This window comes from Podarcis pityusensis (assembly GCF_964106645.2).
Source record: "Podarcis pityusensis genome assembly, chromosome: 3".
Taxonomy (NCBI): domain Eukaryota; kingdom Metazoa; phylum Chordata; class Lepidosauria; order Squamata; family Lacertidae; genus Podarcis; species Podarcis pityusensis.
The window spans coordinates 121230792-121256616 of NC_138026.1; the positions used below are offsets into that span (position 1 = coordinate 121230792).

Sequence of the window (25825 nt, forward strand, 5' to 3'; positions counted from 1 at the left end):
TGGTCAAACTCATGCTGGTAGCTTCGAGAACACTGTCCCACCATCTCGTCCTCTGTCATCCCCTTCTCCTTGCGCCCTCCATCTTTCCCAACATCAGGGTCTTTTCCAGGGAGTCTTCTCTTCTCATGAGGTGGCCAAAGTATTGCAGCCTCAGCTTCAGGATCTGTCCTTCCAGTGAGCACTCAGGGCTGATTTCCTTCAGAATGGAGAGGTTTGATCTTCTTGCAGTCCATGGGACTCTCAAGAGTCTCCTTTAGCACCAGAATTCAAAAGCATCAATTCTTATGTTCTCCTAATAAACACATTTTTGTGCAATGTTTTGATTAGGAATGGGTGATCCATCTGTTTTGGTTTTCCCCAGGTTCTCATTTTTCTTGTCCCCTCCAGCCAGCTGAGGTAGGAAAAGGCCCACCCACTTGTTTCCACGGCAACCGAGCAAACTCTTTGGATATGTTCATGGTACTTGTCTAGCCAGCCAAAGCCATTACCTCGACAAAGCAGCTAATTTGGCAGGCTTCTGCTTATGCATTCTACCCTCACAGAAACAAGATCGCAGGTTTGGAAGGGACCCAGACTCAACCCCCTCCTCCCCCCAAAAATTCGTAACAATATGCAATTTTGTCTAAGATGCAAAGTTCAGGAGAACTGCATTGCAAAATTCAGAGAAGTGCAAATTTCAAAGGAGAGCTGTGCTCTGCTTCTTGCATTGCATTCAAACGTGTTGATTAAGAAAGTCTGCCTCTCAAGGCAGAATCTTATCCCTTCCCCTTCTCTAGACTTTGGGTTTAAAAGGGTTTAGTATATCCCTCTTTGGAATCATCTCTTAAAATTCGCTTGTCCTTTAATCTCGGCTTATTTGCCAGGGTCAATGATTGGCAGCTTCAGGGATCCTGCCAGCTTCCCACTCCAGAACGCCCACAAACCTCAGCTGGAGTCAATTACAGTGTAGAGAGTCCAGTCCAGGCTCCAAATTGCCAATCCAGAAAGCAAACCTGATTATTAAGCAATTAAAAGGAGGAGGCGGGCAGGACGGACAGTGCAACCTGGTCCTTTTGGCCTTCTTCGAGGACCTAGACATTTTGAAACAGCTGGGCAACAAAAACCCCAAGGAGCTTCCAGCCTTCTGTGATCTTTACTTTACACCCCCAGAGAGTCAGAACTTGGGAAGCAAAGAGGCCGTCCCCAAACTCTGCTAGGAAGTTAGGCTTGAGATGAATTCATAGATGTGCTTTCCAAATTTCTCTATGCATGCCTCGTAAACGGTTTTATTTTAGCTGAAACCATTTCTAAACCGATGAATGTTTAGAACTCTGCAAGAGGTACTCAACAATGCAATGCGACAACAATGAAACACTGCCATAAAAAATCAATTTTATAGTGGGTTTTCATTGCGGTTAGCCATCCCGACGGGCATGGAGATACCAGGGGGGCGGGATATGGATTTTTGCATAAATAAATAGCAGGCACTAAATGAAATTAAATAACTGACAATTTGTGTCATTCATAGCCACGAATAGCCTTGTCCTCCATGAATTTGTCTCATCCTCTTTTAAAGCTGTCCAAGTTCGTGCTCATTACTGCTTCCTGTGGCAGGGAGGTCCATAGTTTACCTACTTGCTGCAGGAAGAAGGATTTTCTTTTATCAGTCCTGAATCTTCCAACATTTACCGTATTTTTCGCTCCATAAGACGCACTTTTTCCCTCCTAAAAAGTAAGGGGAAATGTCTGTGCGTCTTATGAAGTGAATGCTGCTCGGAGGAGGGACGTGTAAGAGGCTCCTGTCCTCTTTGCTGCTTTAAAGTGAGCCACGGAGGAGGGAAGGAAGGGGAACCATGGCTCCCATCCGTCCCTCCTCCGTGGCTCACTTTAAAGCAGCAAAGCGGACAGAAGCTGCCTGCTTTGCTGCGTTAAATAGTTTAGTACAACATTTGATTCAGAATATTTTTTTTCATGTTTTCCTCCTCTAAAAACTTGTTGTTGTTTAGTCGTGTCCGACTCTTCGTGACCCCCTGGACCAGAGCACGCCAGGCACTTCTGTCTTCCACTGCCTCCCCCAGTTTGGTCAAACTCATGCTGGTAGCTTCGAGAACACTGTCCCACCATCTCATCCTCCGTCATCCCTCCATCTTTCCCAACATCAGGGTCTTTTCCAGGGAGTCTTCTCTTCTCATGAGGCGGCCAAAGTATTGGCGCCTCAGCCACTGCCCCATGTACAGGGAGACATGTACTGAGGGATATATGGTTTCCTCTGTGCCTTGAGATGCCTTCTTCATCTCTCCCCAGTTTCCAGGCCTCAGAGCTCTCCAGAAGACCTGAAGGCGCTAACGGGGAACGTCAACCGGTTAAACGAAAGCTTCCGGGACCTCCAGCTGAAGGTTCTTCAGCAACCATTCAAAGGGGACTTCCTGGACCATATCTGGCGTCTGCAGGACCTTCTCCAGAACCACTCCGACTCTCTCCTGCTGATGACCAGCTCCCTTCAGAAGCTGGAAGGGGCCCTGGGGAGCCTGCGGTCCCAAGCGGATCAGACGGACCGGGCGGTCTCCGGCCTACGGGAGGCTTTGAACCAGCAGAGCGACTTGGCACAGATGGAGATCTACAAGGTCTCCGTGGAGGGGAACAGCAGCCGTCTACTCCTGAAGCACCATGAGGGCTTGCTGACACAGCTGGCGTCCCGGGTGGAGGGCTTGAGCGACCAGCTGACCATGGTGGGTGGGGAGGTGGGCAACATGAACCGGACCCTGTCCTACGACGTGGGCATCCACCACACCCGCATCCAGGACCTGCAGGTCCTGATCAGCAACGCCAGCGAGGACGCCCGCCAGATGCGCCTCGTCCACATCGCCATGGAGCAGCAGCTCAAGCACGAGTTGGCCATCCTCAACAATGTGACTGAGGACCTGCGACTCAAGGACTGGGAGCACTCCATCGCCCTGAGGGACATCTCGGTCATACGAGGTAGGGGTGGAGCGGGAAAGGTCAGCCGTTCTCACTGGGAATGAGCGGGCAGGGGGATGCTCAACAAATTTGCAGGGGACAAAATAGAGGGTGGGGGAGGTTATTGGTTTGTTTTGCTTCTATTATGTGTTCTATGCCGGGGCATGCGCAGAGTGCCCATCGCAATGCCAGCAGAGTGTGCCAAAAGAACACAGCAACACCAAACCGTTCTAGGAAGAGTCAGTTGATTTACTGACAGTATAATACAGTTTCACACAGCTGTAGATGCAGTCTCCTTGCAGCATGTAGACGATGCTCTGAAGCTTGCCTCAACCACATCAGCATTTATACTGTATATTGTACTGAGTCATTCTCACATGCTTGCTGACTCGTTCTCACATGCTTAACTAGCTGCAGGTGCAGTATGAGGCACGTCCAAATTAAACAGCACACGAAAATCAGCCCTCTCTCGTCCCTTTTCCTCTGCATGCATAAAACCCCCATATAAATTAACATTTAATACTACTACTACTACTACTACTAATAATAATAATAATAATTTATTTAAGCCCCGTCCATCTGGCTGAGCTTTCCCAGCCACTCTGGGCGGCTTCCAACAAAATATTAAAATACCGTAATGCATCATACATTAAAAGCAGGGCTTTTAATCAGGGCTGCCTTCAGATGTCTTCTAAACGTCTGGTAGTTGTTGTTCTCTTTGACATCTGGTGGGAGGGTGTTCCACAGGGTGGGTGCCACTACTGAGAAGGCCCTCTGCCTGGTTCACTGTAACTTGGCTTCTCACAATGAGGGAACCGCCAAAAGGTCCTCGGAGCTGGACCTCAGTGTCCAGGCAGAATGATGGAGGTGGAGACGCTCCTTCAGGTATACTGGACCGAGGCCGTTTAGGGCATTCAAGGTCATCTTTTCATCTTGTATTTTTATGCTGCAAATCACCCTATGGATGAAGGGTGGTATACAAATTTAGCAAATAATGATAATATGTAAATGATGATAATTGGGATGGGCAGCTAATAACTCAGGAGCTAGAATCAGGATTCCAGATGACTTTAACAGATTGCAGAACTAGGCCAAAACTAACAGAATGAAATTCAGTAGGGGCAAATGTCAGCTTCTACCCATAAGCAGAAAGAACCAGATGCACAAGTATAAGATGGGGAACACCTGACTTGACAGTAGTACATGTGAAAAAGATCTAGAGCAGCCTTTCTCAACCTGTGGGTCCCCAGATGTTGTTGAACTACAACTCCCATCACCCCTATCTAGCAAGGCCAGAGCTCAGGGATGATGGGAGTTGTAGTCCTACAACATCTGGGGACCCACAGGTTGAGAAAGGCTGCTCTAGAGGTCTTGGTGGACCACAAGCTGAACATGAGTCAACAGGGTGAAGCAGCAGCAAAAAAGGCGAATGCTATTCTAGGCTGCATCAAGTGAAGTCTAGGGTCCAGATCAAGGGAAGTCATAGTCCTGCCCTATTCTGCCTTGGACGGACCACACCTGGAGTCCTGTGTCCAGTTCTGGGCACCACCATTTAAGAAGGATATTGACAAGCTGGGAAATGTACAGAACAATGTGACCAAGATGGTAAAGGATCTGGAAACCAAGCCAGATAAGGAATGGCTGAAGGAGCTAAAAAACTGAATTCTTACAAATGTGGAACAGGTATTATTTGGCATCTGTAACAGTCCTAGTTCCGCTGATCAAGTGGGCATATATGAGGGCAAGGTAAAGGTAAAGGGACCCCTGACCATTAAGTCCTGTCACAAACGACTCTGGGGTTGCGGCGCTCATCTCGCTTTACTGGCCGAGGGAGCAGACGTTTGTCCACAGACAGTTTTTCCAGGTCATGTGGCCAGCATGACTACGCAGCTTCTGGCGAACCAGAGCAGTGCACGGAAACGACGTTTACCTTCCCGCCGGAGTGGTACCTATTTATCTACTTGTAATTGGACGTGCTTTCAAACTGCTAGGTTGGCAGGAGCAGGGACCGAGCAATGGGAACTCACCCCGTCGTGGGGATTCGAACTGCTGACCTTCCAATCAGCAAGCCCTAGGCTCAGTGGTTTAGATCACAGCGCCACCATAGGTAAAGGTAAATGGTAAAGGTCCCCTGTACAGTTAAATCCAGTCAAAGGTGACTACAGTGGTATCTCTACTTACATGCCCCTCTTGTTAAGTATCCTTGGGGATACACACATGGCAAACCCGGAATTATATTTCCGTGTTTTGCCGCACGCACATGCGCAGTAACGCTCTGTCATGCCACGTGTGTTCCCAGAACAGACACCTCTGGTTGCAGAAACCTCGGGATCCGACCGGAGCTCCAGAACGGATCCCGTCCACAACCGGAGGTACCACTGTATGGGGTTGCGGCGCTCATATCGCTTTCAGGCCAAGGGAGCCAGCGTTAGTCCACAGACAGTTTTCCGGGTCATTTGGCCAGCAGAACTAAACTGCTTCTGGGGCAATGGGACACCGTGATGGAAACCAGAGTGCACGGAAACACCATTTACCTTCCCGCCGCAGCGGTACCTATTTATCTACTTGCACTGGTGTGCTTTCGAACTGCTAGGTAGGCAGGAGCTGGGACAGAGCAATGGGAGTTCACCCCATTGCGGGGATTCGAACCACCGCCCTTCTGATGGGCAAGTCCTAGGCTCTGTGGTTTAGACCACAGCACCACCCGCGTCCTTTATATATGAGGATAAGGCGACCTTGTAGGTAATATGCATTGTGCGCCATCCAAAAACCTTTAAATGATTTCTGAGTGATCAGGGAGAAAGAGAGGTGGTCTGAGGTGTCACTTCAGGCAAAGGCTTAGTAGAGATTTTCACTGTCGGTATTTGGACCTGTCCCATAAACTCGAGCCACAAAATCTGCCATCCTAGGCAGCCTAAATGGGGTGGGATGGGAGCCATTGCATTTTCCCATCTGGTGGAAACTCATGTGCTCCGTCAATCCAGGAGCTTTCCTTTTGGATGTTGTGCCCAAACCTCTGGATTTCTAATATCGGGATTGGCTTCACCACAAAGGGTTGCCGGAGATTTACTTTAGCAGATGGAGTCAGTGCCCTAAATGGGAAGGCCTCTTGCTTGCATTTTCAGGGTTCGTTGTGGGGACGGATGGGGGGATTGGACCCAGTATCACCCAGAAGCTTGTGGACAGAGGGAATGGCTTGCGGTTCTGTGAATTGGAAGCCTTTTCCACTTGGGACACCCTGGATCCAGCCATATGTGAATCGCCTTGAGATCTTATGACGAAGGGCACTGTCAACAGTTCAAAGGTGTATACCGGCCCTGTATCCCTGAAGGAGCATCTCCACCCCCATGGTTCTGCCCGGACACTGAGGTCCAGCTCCAAGGGACTTCTGGCAGTTCCCTCATTGCAAGAAGTGAGGTTGCAGGGAACCAGGCAGAGGGCCTTCTCAGTGGTGGCGCCCGCCCTGTGGAACGCCCTCCCATCAGATGCCAGGGAAATAAGCAACTATCTGACTTTTAGAAGACATCTGAAGGCAGCCCTGTTTAGGGAAGTTTTTAATGTTTGATGTTTTATTGTATTTTTAATATTTTTTTGGAAGCCGCCCAGAGTGGCTTCCATATTATTATTATTATTATTATTATTATTATTATTATTATTAGTGCTGGCACAGTAAATGATATGCCACCGCATAATCATTGCACCCCATTTTTTGGAAATAAAAACAGGCATAAAAAATGTGACGATTATGTGGTGAATTGCGGTACTGTGATACCTCGGGTTAAGAATTTAATTTGTTCCGGAGGTCCGTGCTTAACCTGAAATTGTTCTTAACCTGAGGTACCACTTTAGCTAATGGGGCCTCCTGCTGCCGCTGTGCCGCTTCTGCACAATTTCTGTTCTCATCCTGAAGCAAAGTTCTTAACCCGAGGTAATATTTTTGGGTTAGCGGAGTCTGTAACCTGAAGCGTATGTAACCTGAAGCGTATGTAACCCGAGGTACCACTGTATGTGATCATATTAAACTTGTCTGTACCAGAATGGAAGTTCCTGCTTCCAAGCCTTTGGGAGGCCCAAACTGCATGGCGTCTCGATTTGTGATGTTGCTGGTTTGGTTCTTGGACCTGGGGGCAGTTGCAGGGGCAGAAGAGGGGCCAGGTCAAAAACTGGGCAGAGATCAAGACCCATGGCAGCTACCAGCGACTAGATGCTTGGGCCAAGCCCTCACACCAGTGGCAGAGATTGTTGAGAAAAGTGTCAGGTCGGGGCTTCATAGAACGATAGAACTATGGCGAGGGGTGGGGTGGGGTCCAACCCCCTGCGATGCAGGAATCCCGACCAAAACCTCGCTGCTTCGCATAGGTCATCCATCAGATACTCCAACGAGGCGCACACGTGGAACCTCATGTGGGAATAGCTGCACAAGTGCACACCTCGACTGCTGTGGACATGGGTACACCCACTGCATGCTCCTTCAGTGCAACCTTGGTGGTTTTGAAATGAAACCAGGGCTCATCAGCCTTCTGTCTTTCCAATTTAGGGCCACCTGGACCGAAAGGGGATCAAGGCAACGAAGGGATGGAAGGAGAGCCCGGTCCTCCTGGCTTACCTGGCCTGCAAGGTAAGGCATCATGTGACCCATCAGTGTGCATCCTGAGTTGGTGCTCTGAAGGGACAGGAGAACAGAGCTCAAGGGCAGATTGCGCTCCTTCGGACTCTCATAATAATAATAAATAATAACATTAGATGGTCACCAGGGCTAGCTGGCTAAGATAGTCCTATTTGGACCAGCGAGGAGACCAGGGGAGAATTAGCTGTGGGATCCCAGAGTGGCTGATCTTCATAAAAAGGGGAGGGGGGAAGGAAGGGGAATAAAAGAGCAGGCTAATTCAAATTAAAGGCCAGGCAGAATAGCTCTGTCTTACAGGCCCAACGGAAGGAGGTTTAATCCTGCAGGGCCCTAGTCTCATGGGACAGAGCATTCCACCAGGTTGGAGCCATCACTGAGAAGGCCCTGGCCCTGGTGGAGGATAGTCCGACTTCCTTAGGGCCCGGGACCTCTAAAATATGGTTATTCATGGACCTTAAGGTCCTCTGTGGGGCAGACCAGGAGAGGTGGTCCCGTAAATACAAGGTGCTCTGTTTGCCACAGCTCTGTGTATACTAAATGTTCCAATTCCAGGCATTTTCTGTGGACTTCCTAGAGGAGAGGACTATCAATGACAACTAGCCAACTCTGCCTCCACTGGATACCAGTGGCTGGAAACTCCTTGAGGGTCTTGAGCTCGTATCCTGCTTGCAGGTTTCCCATAGGCATTTGATTGGCTGCTGTAGGAACACTAGACGGGCCACAGACCTGATCCTGCAGGCTCTTTCAATGTCCTTGTTCAAAAGATCTCAGGTAGGAGTTGATGGGCAAGGTGATTCCGCCTGAAACTTTGGAAGGATGTTGATAGCATTGGTCTCCCAGTACATTTCTGAGCACAATTCAAAGTGTTGGTGCTGATCTTGAAAGCTCTAAACGGCCTCGGTCCAGTATGCCTGAAGGAGCGTCTCCACCCCCATCGTTCTGCCCAGACACTGAGATCCAGTGCCGAGGGCCTTCTGGCGGTTCCCTCATTGCGAGAAGTGAGGTTATAGGGAACCAGATAGAGGGCCTTCTCGGTGGTGGCGCTCAGTGGAATGCCCTCCCATCAGATGTCAAAGAGAAAAACAACTACCAAACTTTTAGGAGACATCTGAAGGCAGCCCTGTTTAGGGAAGCTTTTAATGTTTAATAGGTTATTTTATTTTAGTGTTCTGTTGGAAGCCGCCCAGAGTGGCTGGGGAAACCCAGCCAGATAGGTGGGGTATAAATAATGTTGTTGTTGTTTAGTCGTTTAGTCGTGTCCAACTCTTTGTGACCCCCTGGACCAGAGCACGCCAGGCACTCCTGTCTTCCACTGCCTCCCGCAGTTTGGTCAAGCTCATGCTGGTAGCTTCCAGAACACTGTCCAACCATCTCACCCTCTGTCGTCCCCTTCTCCTTGTGCCCTCCATCCTTCCCAACATCAGGGTCTTTTCCAGGGAGTCTTCTCTTCTCATGAGGTGGCCAAAGTATTGGAGCCTCAGCTTCACGATCTATCCTTCCAGTGAGCACTCAGGGCTGATTTCCTTAAGAATGGATAGGTTTGTTCTTCTTGCAGTCCATGGGACTCTCAAGAGTCTCCTCCAGCACCATAAATCAAAAGCATCCATTCTTCGGCGATCAGCCTTCTTTATGGTCCAGTTCTCACTTCCATACATCACTACTGGGAAAACCAGAGCTTTTACTGTATGGACCTTTGTTGGCAAGGTGATGTCTCTACTTTTTAAGATGCTGTCTAAATAATATATAAATAAATAAATAATAAATTATTATTTTTATAAATTATTATGGTCTAGGTCAGCCTTTCCCAACTTGGTGCCCTCCAGATGTTTGGGGCTACAGAACCCGTCAGCCAACACATCGGAACAAACATCAGCCGTTAAGTGCTCGAAAGGTTCTCTCTGAAAGGGCCCTGCAGGAGAGTCTCTTTTGGCTGCAAAATTCTGTTTGTGGGTTTCTGGTCAGCCGCTGGGAGTGCAGGATGCTAGATTAGATGGACCACCACTGGCCTGATCCTGCTGGACTGCCTTTACACTCTCCTGCTCTTAATGCAGGCTTCAGTTTCGCCCTAACAGCTCTTATCCTTTCCGTCTGATCTCAGGCCAGTCGCCCTCCGTGGTTCCATTCAAACAAACAAGAACGCTTTCTTCTTCGCTGCCTTCTCCCTTTGCTTGCGGAAGGTCTTGAGTTTACCCTGGCACTGCGTCGCTAACCACTAACCAGATGGCTCCCAGGCAGGAAGCAAAGGGTTAGCCTTAGCAGTGGGGAGGCAGATCTCTCCTCTCGGCTTAAAAGACTTGTGTTGGGGCAGCTATCTCTCTGGGGGGCTCCTTCTCTGGAAGAAAATCTTGGCACATGGAAAAGGGGGTGCGTGGTCGCTCGCTCGCGCCCGTATTTTTCAGGGTCTTCTGATCTGTTTTGTGGGTTTGGAGTGAGCCGCTTAAAGTTTCAAGAAACTCCCTCCCCCACCTCCTTCACCGAAACCGCTGTTTGTAGAAGGGAAATTCAATTAAAGCCCTGAAGGAAAACACGATTTTCTAGCTAAGTGGAAGCTTATGTTACGTGCTCTCTGAAAGCTCTTGGCTGGAGGACAGAGTGCCACCATTAACCACCTGTAATTGCCTGAGATTTCTGGCACGGAGGAGTTATGGGAGAAATGGCCTGGGCTGGATTTAGATTTCCTGGGGGCTCCCCGTTGCCTGGGAGGGGGTGGAACAGGAGAGGATGCCTTGCTGTGGCTGCTTGCTGGGTTTTCATCTTGGGCCATGCCCTGTGTGAGGTCTGATTTTAAAGCTGCGGCTGGGCTGGGGTGCCCCTGAGCTCTTGCAAAGCTTATCCTCCATTTCCCAGTGGGTCTTCCTCAACTTACGCTCTCGCAGAATTCTAGAGTTGGAAGCGAGCCTGAAGACCATCTAATCCAGCGGTTCTCAACCTGTGGGTCCCCAGATGTTGTTGGACTACAACTCCCATCATCCCTGAGTTCTGGCCTTGCTAGCTAGGGGTGATGGGAGTTGTAGGCCAGCAACATCTGGGGACCCACAGGTTGAGAAAGGCTGAATCCAACCCCCCTGTAATGCAGAAATTTGCAGCTGCTCCATACAGGGATCGAACCTGCAACCTTGGCGCATTCAGCATTGCACTCTAACTAACTGAGATATTGGTTTGACTAGGGCCTCGCCCAAAATTTCTGCTTGAGCCATGCCTAGAAAATATGACTCTTTAGCGATAAAACAGAACAAACACCAATCTGTGGGAAACCCAAATTCTTTCTTTCTTTCTTTCTTTCTTTCTTTCTTTCTTTCTTTCTTTCTTTCTTCCTTCCTTCCTTCCTTCCTTCCTTCCTTCCTTCCTTCCTTCCTCCCTTCCTCCCTTCCTCCCTTCCTCCCTTCCTTCCCTGTCATGTTTGTACAGTGGTACCTCTGGATGTGAACAGGATCCGTTCCGGAGCCCTGTTCGCATCATGAGCAGGACGCAATCTGTGACTGCGCATGTGCAGGTCGCAATTCGCTGTGTCTGCGCATGCTCGTGACGTCATTCTGTTTGCTCTGAATGACAGGCCGCTAAAGAGTGGTGGGGGGTTTTGGGGGGAGGGGTGGACAAAAGGAAGCCCTAAGACCACTTAGTGGGTTCATGGCAGAGGCAAGATTCGAACTGAGGGCTGGGAAAGACCCCCGCCCCAAACCCTGGATATCTTCTGCCAGGCCCCGTAATGGACAGACCTGAGGTAAGCAGGTTGATGGCCGAGCTCAGTTTGAAGCATCTTCCTGTCATCCTTTCGACATTTGTCTGGAATCTTCCCTGTTGCTACTGAGACTTTTCCTGTCTGAATGCATTTCCTGCCACGGATGAGCAGAGCAGAGCCTGGCTTTGATTTAATTTAACTGATTTAATTATCTGTGTGTGGGCTTTGGGGTTTGTTGAATTTTGCAGTCTAGGATTTATCGTTTGTAGGACCGCTTTTAAGTTTTTTAACGTTACATTTCCTTGTGCTTGCTCCTAAGATTTTTATGATTGTTATTTTTGTGGCTATTCCGCTTAATTCCCGTTAGTATAGTTGGCTTGCCTGTTGAGATTCGGACGGTGCCTGCTCTGTTGCATGCCAGATCTTTAAAATGAGAGGTATTTGGAGCCTTTGGGGTTTTGATAATGGCCACCCAAGACCAGTTTAGGTGTAATGAGGTCGACATGAGGCAAAATGACTGCTGGGCAACTGTAATGGAGAGAAAAGAGCGGTCCTTATGGCTTCCATTGGCCCAAACCCAACTGCATATTCACCGTATCCTAAGGAAGGTGTAGCTCATTGGCTCATTTAAAGCAAATTTCTCCTAGGCTAATACCAGCACAGTTACTGGTAAATCCAGCACTGGTGACAGCAGCCACGAAATTAAAAGACGCCTGCTTCTTGGGAGAAAAGCAATGACAAAACTAGACAGCATCTTTAAAAGCAGAGACATCACCTTGCCAACAAAGGTCCGTATAGTTCAAGCTCTGGTTTTCCCAGTAGTGATGTATGGAAGTGAGAGCTGGACCATAAAGAAGGCTGATCGCCGAAGAATGGATGCTTTTGAATTCTGGTGCTGGAGGAGACTCTGGAGAGTCCCATGGACTGCAAGAAGATCCAACCTCTCCATTCTTCAGGAAATCAGCCCTGAGTGCTCACTTGAAGGACAGATCGTGAAGCTGAGGCTCCAAGACTTTGGCCACCTCATGAGAAGAGAAGACTCCCTGGAAAAGACCCTGATGTTGGGAAGGATGGAGGGCACAAGGAGAAGGGGACGACAGAGGACGAGATGGTGGGACAGTGTCCTCGAAGCTACCAGCATGAGTTTGACCAAACTGCGGGAGGCAGTGGAAGACAGGAGGGCCTGGCGTGCTCTGGTCCAGGGGGTCATGAAGAGGCGGACACGACTAAAGAACTAAACAACAAAGATCCCTCCCTCCTCACAGAGCCCTGTAGCTGGATCAGGCTATGAGGGATCACCAAAGAGAAAAGAGGTCAACTGCTCCTGTGCTTCCACCAGCTTCTCCCCAGCAAAAGCCACTAGGCATTCCAAATGGAGCAGGCGGGAATCCAGACGAGATTACTGTACCAGGATTCACTTCGGCTCCTGGCAACTGCCTCTCGGGGAATGAATGTCTCATCTCACCTCTTAATAGATCGTTGTGCATCTTAGCAGGCCTTGCTCCTGTCAGAAGTGTTCTGCCCTAAGGAAAGGGTCCCTTCCCACGCTCAGGAGATTAAGAGCTGATTGGCTTTAGCATCTTATCTCATTGACATCCAAGAAACTGTCATCCCCTCGCAATTTAGAGAAAGCCGACATCGATCGTACCTCTGGGCACTGAATCCTGTAATGTTGTGTTAACGTAAAGTTGGAAAGGAGACTCTAAACTATCCAGATTCCTGGCCGGGCTCTAAATGAGCTGTTACCGAGCGAGGAAAAGGTCTCAAAGCCGCCGCAGGGCCACCTCATTGAAAACATATGCCTGCCACCCCCCAGGATCTTGGCAAATGGGATGGCAGGCTGCAGTTAGTGGGTGAGACAGTGTGGCATAGTGGTCGTCAGGCCTGGCCTGGGAGAGACCAGGGTTCGAATCTCACCCCTCAGCTGTGAAGCTTAGAGGGCGACCTTGGGCCAGGTTTTGCCTCTCAGGCTAACCAACCTCAGAGGCTTGTTGTGAGGATTAAATGAAGGGGAGAGAGATGCAAGGCACCTTGAGCTCTGTGAGGAAAAAGGCAGGATATAAATGCAATGAAGAAATGCAATGAATGCAATAATAATAATAATAATAATAATAATAATAATAATAATAACAACAACAACAATTTATTATTTATACCCCACCCATCTGGCTGGGTTTCCCCAGCCACTCTGGGCGGCTTCCAACAGAACACTAAAATACAACAACCTATTAAACATTAAAAGCTTCCCTAATCAGGGCTGCCTTCAGATGTCCTCTAAAAGTCTGGTAGTTGTTGTTCTCTTTGACATCTGGTGGGAAGGCGTTCCACAGGGTGGGCGCCACTACCGAGAAGGCCCTCTGCCTGGTTCCCTGTAACCTCACATCTCTCAGTGAGGGAACTGCGAGAAGGCACTCGGCGCTGGACCTCAGTGTCCGGGCAGAATGATGGAGGTGGAGATGCTCCTTCAGGTCTACTGGGCCTTTGAGGCCGTTTAGGGCTTTCAAGGTCAGCACCAACACTTTGAATTGTGCTCAGAAACTTACTGGGAGCCAGTGTAGGTCTTTCAAGACCGGTGTTATATGGTCTCAGCAGCCACTCCCAGTCCCCAGTCTAGCTGCCACGTTCTGGATTAGTTGTAGTTTCCGAGTCACCTTCAAAGGTAGCCCCACAAAAAAAGAAATTAGTGGGGGTTGAGTAAACACCAGAATATAGCCTCATAACCCCAAGTTTCAACTGCCCTGTTTGCTTTGAGGCAGGTGGGCTCCTTCCACCTGGAGAAGGGATTTCTGTAGTAAGTGGAAACAGCAGAGATGATCTGAAGACAGAACTCAGGTGGGCGTGAGATTCTGGCACCCAACTTCTCTTGTTATTCATGCTGTTTTAAATGTGCATTTTATATTTGACTTCACTTAGCAATGGTGGGGTTTTCCCCAAAAATGTTTAAGATTTTTTTTTGGTTAACTTTGTTTGTGTTAAATATGTATTCTTTAGTTGACTTCCTTTGTAATGTTTTGTTTTGAAATCTCTAAGAGAATATTTTAGTTTTCTGTTAGTTATGTTGCTTTGACTATACACTCTATATTTGACTTTCTTCAGATTGTTTCATTGATGTTTTAATGTGCTGTAAACCGCTTTGAGATTTTTCTTGAAAATATAAAGCAGGTAAGAAATGAAATTAATGATGATGATGATGATGTGGAGAGGCTAAAACGATCCCAGTGATCAGGATACTACATTTACGAGCCAATCTGCTAAGTTTGCAAAATTGATTCTCATGGAATCATAGAATCATGGACTTCTGGATTTGGAAGGGACCCTGAGAATCATCTACTCCAACCCTTTGCAATGCAGCAATCTGTTTTTAATGTGCAATTATTGGGCCTATGTCTGCTCAGAGGTCAGTCCTGGGACTGCAGCCACAATTTGCAAATGCAACAAGAAGACTCTCATGACTGACATGTGTAACTTGCAAGGTTCCGTTTCGATTTTAAAAATAGGGTAAAATAGACCCTCTGCAGGTTTTGCCTGGTTGGGATCCCACTTCTTTTCCTGCGCTTGGCAAAAAGCAACGTTAGAGTTAGAGTTTGTTTTTCTCATTTGTTTTTCAAACTTGGAGCAAAAATCTTTCTCACAGACTCATGGTTGCGTGGCGAGTTCCTGCCCCCCCCCCCAGTGGAAATAAAGACTCATGACACAATTATTAAGGTTAATGGGCTAAATACAGCCACAACTTTATTGGTTACAGGTGATGAGCGGTATTGGCTTAGGCATTGGTCCTAACCGACTATATCCGACTTCAGCCCATCCGCTTGAAGTCTGGGAAGGGTTAACCACCAGTAGGGGGAGTCCTGCTGATGCACATCAACTAGAAACTCCCCCGGGGTCACCGATAGGGGGCGTGCCTTAGGCCCTCACCTCCCTAGGCTTCAGACAGAGCCACGCCCCCCGGAATCCTTTAAAGGACTATCCTTCAATGTGCAGGGCAGGGGATGGCGCTTCCTCCCCTCTTCCATCTACAGAGCAATACCAATGCCTAACTGCCAATACCCAGTTGTGACAATTTGCTACAAGGTGGGCGAAAACCAAGTGCCTGGTGCCAATTTGCCAAGTAGAAAAATTCCTACCAGGCCCCTCAACGGCGACCAACCAAGGTCCATAGCAAGGTCAAGGAACTAAAACCTTATAGGGCGGGAGGGTGGGAAAAGCAGGAACAGCTGGCAGGCGGGAAAAGAGGGAGATCCCTGGCCGCGTCCTGCCTTAAATAGAGGAGGCCACACCCCCAGAGCCAGCCGATTGGCTGGCCAGGAGGTGACGCAGCTGGGGATTCCCCCAATTGCGCAGGGGTGCCGTGACGCCCGCAACACCACTTCCTCTGCAGGGCGGAAGTGGCTATGTTTGTCTAGTCATCCCTTAAGTCATAAATTCATGCAGCGATGGGTTCCTCCACATTTTCTCTGCCTGGGGCTGAGGAGAGTTGAAATTCAGCAATAACAGGAAGGTCACAGGCTCCCCATAAGTTTTATAATCTTGGCAGAATTTGGGGTGTGGAGACAGGAGAGTTTCCAGGTGTATGAAGACTGGGGTGTTGGTGCCAGTTGTTCACCATTGAAACCATAGTGTTAACGGAGAAATCCGAGGGCTCCCTTGGACAAAAACAAAGACACCAACCAGGATAACTTAGAGCAAAACAGCAGCCTGTAGGCTTGGCCTTTATTGGATACTGTCGCGACAGGACACCCACCCGCAACAAGATGAAGCAAAATGGAAGCCCAGAACAAAAGAAGACCCCAACTTTTATTAGTTACTAATCCCCCAAACTACACCCCTGACTACATCACAACTACATCACAAAAAGGAGGAGTTGAGGGAGGAGTTGTGGAGGTAACCTGAGTATCTTGTCATCTGGCTGGTTCCTCTTTTCCCCCTCCCCATGAGTCATTTCCAGAGGACAAAAGGGAGCTGACAGTTTCCTGCCCCCAGAGGGAAGAGCTGATCATTGTCCTTTGTTCCAGTCCATGTTGAATCCACTCCCATATGCAAGTCCTTTGTGACCTTGATGGTCTTCTGTCTAGGACCATCAGGGTTGGCATAGCAACTGGGCAGGGCTCCTGTGGATGTGCTGGGATGCTCAAGGGATTATGGCTGGCCTGTATCAAACCTTCCCCATTTTGTAGTCCTTCCTTCATGGAGTAAATAAAAGTGGAACCGTGCAGATGCGATATATGGTTGATTTTCTATCAATTTATAACAGAAGCGTAGCGTATGTCGTGTGTGAGAGTGTGTCGAGTTTGTACAAACTGAATGATTCGGGGGCGGGGGGGTTTCCTGCGACAATAGCATGCAATTTCATGAGGAGCACACCGGATCCTGACTCTTGCGGGCCTGACTTTTCCTTCTTTTATCTCTGAATCTAGGATTCCCCGGCGAAAGAGGACCTATGGGGCAGCGTGGGCTAAAGGGCGACCAGGGAGACCTTGGCCCACGAGGCATGCCTGGGCCACGTGGAGTTGCAGGTACGATGCGCTGTTTCAAAGGGTCCGAATGTCTTCCTTACTTGCATTCAGAGGAATCAGCACAGCAGTGCGTGCCAACATTAGAATCTCAGAAGTGTGGAACTGGAAGGGAACCTGAGGGTCATCTAGTCCAACCCCCTCTGGGGCAGGAATTACAGCTCAAGAATCCATGGCAGATGGCCATCCAACCTCTGCTTAAAAACCTCCAGGGAAGGAGGTCTACAAACTCCCAAGGGAGACCGTTCCACTGTCAAACAGCTCTTACCGTTAGAAAGTTCTTCCTGATACTAAGTCGGAATCTCCTTTCTTGCAAGCCAGGGGTTCGAGCACAATTCAAAGTGTTGGTGCTGACCTTGAAAGCCCTAAACGGCCTCGGTCCAGTAGACCTGAAGGAGCGTCTCCACCTCCATCATTCTGCCCAGACACTGAGGTCCAGCTCCAAGGGCCTTCTGGCGGTTCCCTCCCTGCGAGAAGCCAAGTTACAGGGAACCAGGCAGAGGGCCTTCTCGGTAGTGGCACCCGCCCTATGGAAAGCCCTCCCAGCAGATGTCAAAGAGAAGAACAACTACCAGACTTTTAGAAGACCTCTGAAGGCAGCCCTGTTTAGGGAAGCTTTTAATGTTTAATAGGTTATTGTAGTTTAGTGTTCTGTTGGAAGCCGCCCAGAGTGGCTGGGGAAACCCAGCCAGATGGGAAGGGTATAAACAAATTATTATTATTATTATTATTATTATTATTATTATTATTACCCTCCAGAGCAGGAGAAAACAAGCTTACTCCATCTTCCACATGACAGCCCTTAAGGTATTTGAAGGTGACTCTCCTATCTCCTCTCAGTGTCCTCTTTCCCAGGCTAAAGGTAAAGGTAAAGGGACCCCTGACCATTAGGTCCAGTCGTGGCCGACTCTGGGGTTGCAGCGCTCATCTCACTTTACTGGCTGAGGGAGCCGGCGTACAGCTTCCAGGTCATGTGGCCAGCATGACTAAGCCACTTCTGGCAAAACCAGAGCAGCGCACGAAACGCCGTTTACCTTCCCACCGGAGCGGGACCTATTTATCTACTTGCACTTTGAAGTGCTTTCGAACTGCTAGCAGGGAGCTCACCCCGTCGTGGGGATTCAAACCGCCGACCTTCTGATCGGCAAGTCCTAGGCTCTGTGGTTTAACCCACAGCGCCACCCGCGTCCCCTTTCCCAAGTTAAATATACCCAACTCCTTCAACCGTTCCTCATAAGGCTTAGTTTCCAGACCCTTGATCCTCTTGGTTGTCCTCCTCTTTACACCTTCCAGCTTGTCAACATCCTTTTAAACTGGGCTACCCAGAACCTTTTCAGGCTAATTGTCACATTTGGATTTTTGAGTGAGGGGCACGCACCCCAGTCCCTCCAGTCACTTTGATTCCCCCTTCCCAGAATGATCTCCCACAGAGAAAGAGGGAGAAAATGTCCACAGAAAGAGAGATGCCACTTTCTCCACGGTGTCTGGGTAGAATGATAGAATTGTAGAGTTGGAAGGGAAACCCCAAGGCCATCTAGTCCAACCCCGTGCCCCGCAGGAATCTCAGATTAAGAGTGCTGGGTCAAAGTCAGCTTCCGTGGAATTAATTTGACCCTTAAACAACACAGACGGTACAAAGAGGAGGAATTGAGAAGGAAGGCTGTTCTTTTGACTTTTTAAGGGAGAAACAGGTAACCACCCTCACCAGGTCATAACTAAGGTGCCATTAAAGGAGAAGACCCCATGTTGGTAGTTTGACAACAAAAAAAGCATGTTGACAATTTGGGTTATGTTCAGAGGAAGGCCTGTGTAGGCATCATGGGTCTTCTCCATCAATTTAACTTCCCCCCCCCAAAAAAAAAAGTTATCCATTTTATAACACAACTAAACAGCACAAACAGAAAAACAAACAATACAAACAAATTCTTGTCTTATCCTTATTTTTTCTAAACATTGTTAGGTGGGTTTCCCCAAGTCCCCCCTATCTGATTTTCATTTTACCTCCTCTTTAGCAGTTTACATATATCATAATTTCTATCTAACCATTTTTTTTAATCACGCTTACTTTTACCATAAAAATCTTCACATTTTATCAATTACAAATAATACTGTTTTAAAATACACTACCTTCTACTTCTAACCCTACAGCCTATATCCACTTCCAAAGCTACTGTAAGATTTAAATGTTAACATATTTTTTCAAATATTCTTTAAACTTCTTCCAATCTTCTTCCACCATCTCTTCTCTCTGGTCTCGGAGTCTCCCAGTCAGTTCGGCAAGCTCCATATAGTTGTTTTCTGCTGCTCCAGAGAAGCGGACACGGAGCAATGGATCCAAACTACAAGAAAGAAGATTCCACCTAAACATTAGGAAGAACTTCCTGACAGTAGGAGCTGTTCGACAGTGGAGTTTGCTGCCAAGGAGTGTGGTGGAGTCTCCTTCTTTGGAGGTCTTTAAGCAGAGGCTTGACAACCATATGTCAGGAGTGCTCTGATGGTGTTTCCTGCTTGGCAGGGGGTTGGACTCGATGGCCCTTGTGGTCTCTTCCAACTCTATGATTCTATGATTCTATATAGTCCTCCATCAATTTATCTACTCCAATTTTCACCCTCTGTCTCCAGTGGGAATGAGTTCCACAGTCTAACTCTGCTCTGTGTGAAGAAGCCCTTCCTTTAATCTGTCCCAAACCTTCCAAAATTCAGCTTCGTTGGACGGCCACAAATTCTAGAGTGAACCTGACCCTGTTAACCTCTTTGAAAATGCCGCCTGGCTTAAATTTTTGCTCTGAATTATCAGCCTTGACGAATTTTCTCATCCAAAGAAGCATTATTACTCACGACCCTTTACGTACCAAATGTTTACATGCTTTTTTGCATATGCGCCGCAGATATTGCGGGATCCTTCATTTCCTGCCCCCCCTTCGCCTAAAAAGCACACCCCCTTGTGCCCCCCAGCCCAAATTCCTGGCTCCCGTTTACTGTTGGCTTTGAGCCCGGCATGTATGAGTTGCCTTCATGCTGCGCCTCTCACCATTTGAGTCTCATTAGCCCCCCCTTGCCCCCCAAAGCCCCCTCCTCCTCCAACCTCCCGCATTGCGGCGTTTTGATCCTCGGGGCAGCTTGTCGGAATAGTTTAGTGGGACGGGAAACAGCCTTGGTCTGGGGTCTGTCTGTGAGATCTTCCCATAGATACGGGAATAAAAACTATTAGGAAGAGGGGAAGAATCACTTCTCCTTGGGTTGGTGAATTTTAGAGGGGTCCTTCCCTCTCCCTTTGTGCCTTTTCAGAAGCCTTTGCCAATTGTTCCTGTTGTTTATATCACACTTTTCTTCCTACATGGTTCACTTTCCCTTCCCCATTCTATCTTCACAACAACCATGCGAGGTAGGATTCTGCAGAGTTGGGAGAGGCTCAGGAAAGGGCCACCCCAATTATCAAGAAAAGGAAGAAAGGTTGAGACTTTTGATAGAAAAAGCAAGTAAGAGGTGCTGTGATAAGAAGTTTATAAAATTATTCTTAGCCTGGGGTGAAGCGGACAGAGAACAGTTATTATCCTGCTCTCAAAATGCTAGAACTTGTGAACATCCCACAGAGACTGAATGCTGTTAACCTGTGGAACTCACCCCCACAGGATAGCCACTAACTGGGATGGCTTGAAAAGAGGATTTGACAAATTTATGACACACAATGGCTATGCTCTGCTTCCACATGGAAGGCAGTGATGCTTCTGAACCCCAGTTGCTGGAAACCCCAGGAAGAAAGTTGTCTCTTGTACTTAAATCCTGCTTGAGGGTTGATGGTCACTGAGAACAGGATGTTGGACTAGGTGATCCAAGAGGCTCCTCATATTCAAAACTTGCTTTGAAAGAAAAGGAAAATAGAAATACAGTGGTACCTCGCAAGACGAATGCCTCGCAAGGCGAAAAACGCGCAAGACGAAAGAGTTTTCCGTTTTTTGAGTCGTTCCGCAAGATGAATTTCCCTATGGGCTTGCTTCGCAAGACGAAACGTCTTGCGAGTTCTTGCGAGTTTGTTTCCTTTTTCTTAAAGCCGCTAAGCCGCTAAGCCGTTAATAGCCGCTAAGCTGCTAAGCCGTTAATAGCCGTTAATAGCCGTTAATAGCCGCTAAGCCGCTAATAGCCATGCTTCGCAAGACGAAGAGAATCGCGGAACGGATTAATTTCATCTTGCGAGGCACCACTGTAGAATGCAGCCCTGTAGCACAATCCTGAACATGTGTACTTGGGAATGTGTCCTGCTGCATTTGGAAAAGGGCTTAGACAAAAATGCTCTCAACGACTGGAGCCATTACTGTCCTCGTTCTTAAATCCTTGCCTAAATGGGAAGGCTGTGCCCGGCTTCCAGAAAAAGGCTTAAACTCTTAAACAGGAATAATAATAATAATAATAATAATAATAATAATAATAATAATTTATTATTTTAACACCACCCATCTGGCTTGGTCTCCCCAGCCACTCTGTGCAGCTTCCAACAAAGATTAAAAATACATTAAAATGTCACACATTAAAAGCTTCCCTAAACAAGGCTGCCTTCAGATGTCTTCTAAATGTCAGGTAGATGTTTTTCTCTTTGACATTTGGTGGGAGGGCGTTCCACAGGGTGGGCGCCACTACCAGGAAGGCCCTCTGCCTGGTTCCCTGTAGCTTTGCTTCTCGCAGTGAGGGAACCGCCAGAAGGCCCTTGGTGCTGGACCTCAGTGTCCAGGCAGAACGATGGGGGCAGAGACGCTCCTTCAGGGATACTGGGCTGAGGCCACCAACTTCGATGTCTTTCAAACGGGATCAGAAAAAGTCATGAAGGTGAGGTACCTTCGTCAGTGCTTCTTGTTGACAAATGAACACTTGGTTGTTGTTGTTGTTGTTGTTTAGTCGTGTCCGCCTCTTTGTGACCCCATGGACCAGAGCACGCCAGGCACTCCTGTCTTCCACTGCCTCCCGCAGTTTGGTCAAGCTCATGCTGGTAGCTTCCAGAACACTGTCCAACCATCTCACCCTCTGTCGTCCCCTTCTCCTTGTGCCCTCCATCTTTCCCAACATCAGGGTCTTTTCCAAGGAGTCTTCTCTTCTCATGAAGTGTCCAAAGTCTTGGAGCATCAGCTTCAGGATCTGTCCTTCCAGTGAGCCCTCAGGGCTGATTTCCTTTAGAATGGAGAGGTTTGATCTTCTTGCAGTCCATTGGACTCTCAAGAGTCTCCTCCAGCATCAGAATTCAAAAGCATCCATTCTTCGGCAATCAGCCTTCTTTATGGTCCAGCTCTCACTTCCATACATCACTACTGGGAAAACCAGAGCTTTAACTATACAGACCTTTGTCGGCACGGTGATGTCTCTGCTTTTTGAGATGCTGTCTAGGTTTGTCATTGCTTTTCTCCCAAGAAGCAGGCGTCTTTTAATTTCGTGACTGCTGTCTGAACATGGATAGTGTTCTCCTCCATGATCTTCAACTTATATATTCCATTCATGAATTACTTCCCATAGAATGCCTTAAAGTGATTTAACAAGGAAAACCATTGCAGCCATTCCAAAAAGCAACATTATTTTAATTATAACAACAATTTCATATTTGAGGCAGGCATTAAAAAGACACAATCGTTTTCAACCACAAAAACATGGCAGAAATATGTTCAGCATCTGGACTTCAGAAGCAGGCTCCGCTATATCCCCACAGTCATTGCGGTGCTTTGATTGACAGGGGCTTAAAATGCAAAACTGCACACATAGAAGGTTTGGGGACCACCGATCTGTTTCATATTCCAGTGCACAAGCAGCCTGCTGGTGATGTGTCTTTATCACAGACCAGAGTGCTTGAAAAGTACTCTTAAGTACAATGAATTGGATCACTTTTGAATAAATAAATATTGAAAATCCCAGGAAATGAAAAAGTGAATAGTCTCGAAATTTGAGATGGACATCTAGGATGTCCTTTCACAATCTGGCGCCCTGCAGTTGTTTGCCATAGAATTGTAGAGTTGGAAGGGACCTCAGGGGTCATCTAGTCCAACCCCCTTCAAGGCTAGAATCACAGCTCAAGAATCTATGGCAGATGGCCATCCAACCTCTGCTTAAAAAGCTCCAAGGAAGGAGAGTTCACCACTGCTTGTGGGAGACTGTTCCACTGCTGAAGAATCTCTTACCTTCAGAAAGTACTTCCTGATGTTTAGTCAGAATCACCTTTCTTGCAACTTGAAGCCATGGGTTCGAGTCCTACCCTCCAGAGCCGCAGAAAACAAGCTTGCTCTACTTTCCATGTTTGAGATATTTGAAGAAGGCTCTCCTATCTCCTCTCAGTCTCCTTCTTTCCCCAGGCTAAACACCCCCAGCTCCTTCAACCGTTCCTCATCAGGCTTGGCTTCCACACAATTGGTCATCTTGGTCTCCTTCCTCTGCACACCTTCCAGCTTGTCAACATCCTTCTTAAATTGTGGTGCCCAGAAAACATGTGGTGAATTCAAAACATCTGGAGGGCACCAGGTTGGGGAAGGCTGATCTAGGCAAGGAGGCCACCGCCGCTGCCAAGGCTCCCCACTCCGTTGCCCGTCCAGCATCTCTCTCCTCTAGCCTGGGAAACTCTCTGTGGCCAAGGTGGCTCAATTCCCTTGTTAGAAGGAAAGTTTATCTTGGCTTCTTGGTGTTACCCGTCTCCGTTTGCCTTGGCACGGGGGGCCGGCAGTCGGCGGGGCTCTTTCGTTTCCAGAAAGGTTTATCTCCCTCTCCATCCCCAGAAGACAGATTAGATGGGGAATGGACAGAATGGGGCTCTTTCTAACTTGCTTGGAGGCGCAAGCCAAGGGCGATTTACCGAAAAAGTTCATCTTTCCAAGCGATGGCTGTTTTTGATCACTGCTAACGGCGCAAAAACGCTTATCTGGTTCACACTCACAGGATGTGAGCTAACACACTAATACTCTCATTTCGAAAGCAGGGGAACCGAAAATGAGAAGACAATAAATCCCCTCTCCACAAAACAAAACAAAATATTTACAAAGAGGAGCTTATGCCTGATGGTTAAGTGAGGAAGCTATGAGCGCACCAGCCTTTTCCACCCAGGAGACACCTGCGCTGGGGGTTGGACTAGATCAGTGGTTCACAACCTTTTTTTGGCCATGCTCCACCTAAGCATCTCTAAAATCCTGATCCCACCCCCGTGACATATACCGTATTTTTGCATCTATAAGACGCCCTCATGTATAAGATGCCCCCTATTTTGGGGGAGTCAGATTTAAGAAAATGGGGAAAAGATGTACAGTGGTACCTCTGGATGCGAATGGGATCCATTCTGGAGCCCCGTTCGCATCCAGAGCAGAACGCAACCCGTGTCTGCGCGTGCACGGGTCACGATTCGCCGCTTCTGCACATGCACGTGACATCATTTTGAGTGCGCATGCACAAGGGGCGAAACCCAGAGGTAACCCGTTCTGTTACTTCCGGGTCGCCGTGGAGCGTAACCTGAAAACGCTCAACCTGAAGCGACTTTAACCCAAGGCATGGCTGTATAAGACGCCCCCTAATTTATGACATTATTTTTTAGGGGGGAAACCTAGTCTTATACACGGGAAAATGTGGTAATTCTTATTATTTGTGGTGGTTTTATGTAGTTTTATGTAGTTTTTCAATTTCATTGTTCTGCATGGGACAATGACAATAAAGATATATCAAATATCGTATTCAGAAAGTGAACTTCTGTTCACTTGGAGGAAGCCAAAAGGGCATTAACGTGACCTAAACAAGCTTCCAAATTGCCACCCCCCTAAAAATCAAATTGCCCCCCTGTCAGGCACATTGGGAACCATGGGACAAGATGAACATTCAGGGAAACTGAATGTTGGCAAGTTCAGGACAGAGAACAGAACATCCTTCAAACAGCACAAGAGTTAAACTATGGAACTCCTGGCCACAGGAAGTAGTGATGATCACCAATCTTCATGGATTTAAAAGAGGATGAGATGAATTCATGGGGCACAAGCCTCTCAGTTGCTGCTACACACCCAGGAGGCTAAGAGGTCTACAATTGTGAGGGTCTGAGGGGTCACTTTTCTTGAAGATTGGCACAACTCTAGTGGCAAACCACCTTAGAGAGATGTCTCCAGTTATATTTATGTATGTGAACCGTTTTGCCAAAATGGGAGACTCCCCAATTTATGTCCAGGGGGAAAATATTGGGGGGAATCATGTCATCCCCTGGTGCTTTTCCAGGACGCGTTGATGAAATCAATTCTCCAATCTCTGTGGTGGATACAGGTGGCCAACTAGGGAGATGTGAAGAGTTCTCTATCTTAGAGGGATTTAATATTTGTATTAGATGCCTGCTTCTTGGGAGAAAAGCAACGACAAACCTAGACAGCATCTTAAAAAGCAGAGGCACCACCTTGCCAACAAAGGTCTGTATAGTTAAAGCTATGGTTTTCCCAATAGTGATGAATGGAAGTGAGAGCTGGACCATAAAGAAGGCTGATTGCCGAAGAATTGATACTTTTTGAATTCTGGTGCTGGAAGAGACTCTTGAGAGTCCCATAGACTGCAAGAAGATCAAACCTCTCCATTCTGAAGGAAATCAGCCCTGAGTGCTCACTGGAAGGACAGATCCTGAAGCTGAGGCTCCAATATTTTGGGCACCTCATGAGAAGAGAAGACTCCCTGGAGAAGACCCTGATGTTGGGAAAGATGGAGGGCACAAGGAGAAGGGGACGACAGAGGAGGAGATGGTTGGACAGTGTTCTCAAAGCTACCAGCATGAGTTTGACCAAACTGCGGGAGGCAGTGGAAGACAGGAGTGCCTGGCGTGCTCTGGTCCAGGGGGTCACAAAGAGTCAGACACGACTGAACGACTAAACAACAACAACAACAGCAATATTTGTATTCCGCTTTCCCAACAATAAATGTTGAGCTGTTTTCCCAACAATAAATAACCACACAAGCATCCTGGATCCTGGAATACCCCGTTTTTTGTGCAAGTCAGCTGGCTCTGTGAGAGCTTGGGACCAAAAAATGAATGTCCCCCTTTTGATCAGCAGGATGACCCTCCATCTGTAATCCAACAAAATAGCAGAGAAG

The 25825-nt window shown here is 47.9% G+C and overlaps 1 protein-coding gene across 2 annotated transcripts in view; it reads left to right on the forward strand.

Annotated features, from left to right (window-relative positions):
* The window catches only part of SCARA5 (scavenger receptor class A member 5), a 97502-nt gene that overhangs the window by 50281 nt on the left and 21396 nt on the right, over positions 1-25825 (forward strand). For both annotated transcript variants that reach the window (XM_081001064.1, XM_081001065.1), the window contains exons 4-6: positions 2284-2958; positions 7475-7555; positions 16658-16756. In XM_081001064.1, coding sequence (XP_080857190.1) covers positions 2284-2958; positions 7475-7555; positions 16658-16756 — 855 coding nt within the window. The remainder of the gene's footprint in view (positions 1-2283; positions 2959-7474; positions 7556-16657; positions 16757-25825) is intronic.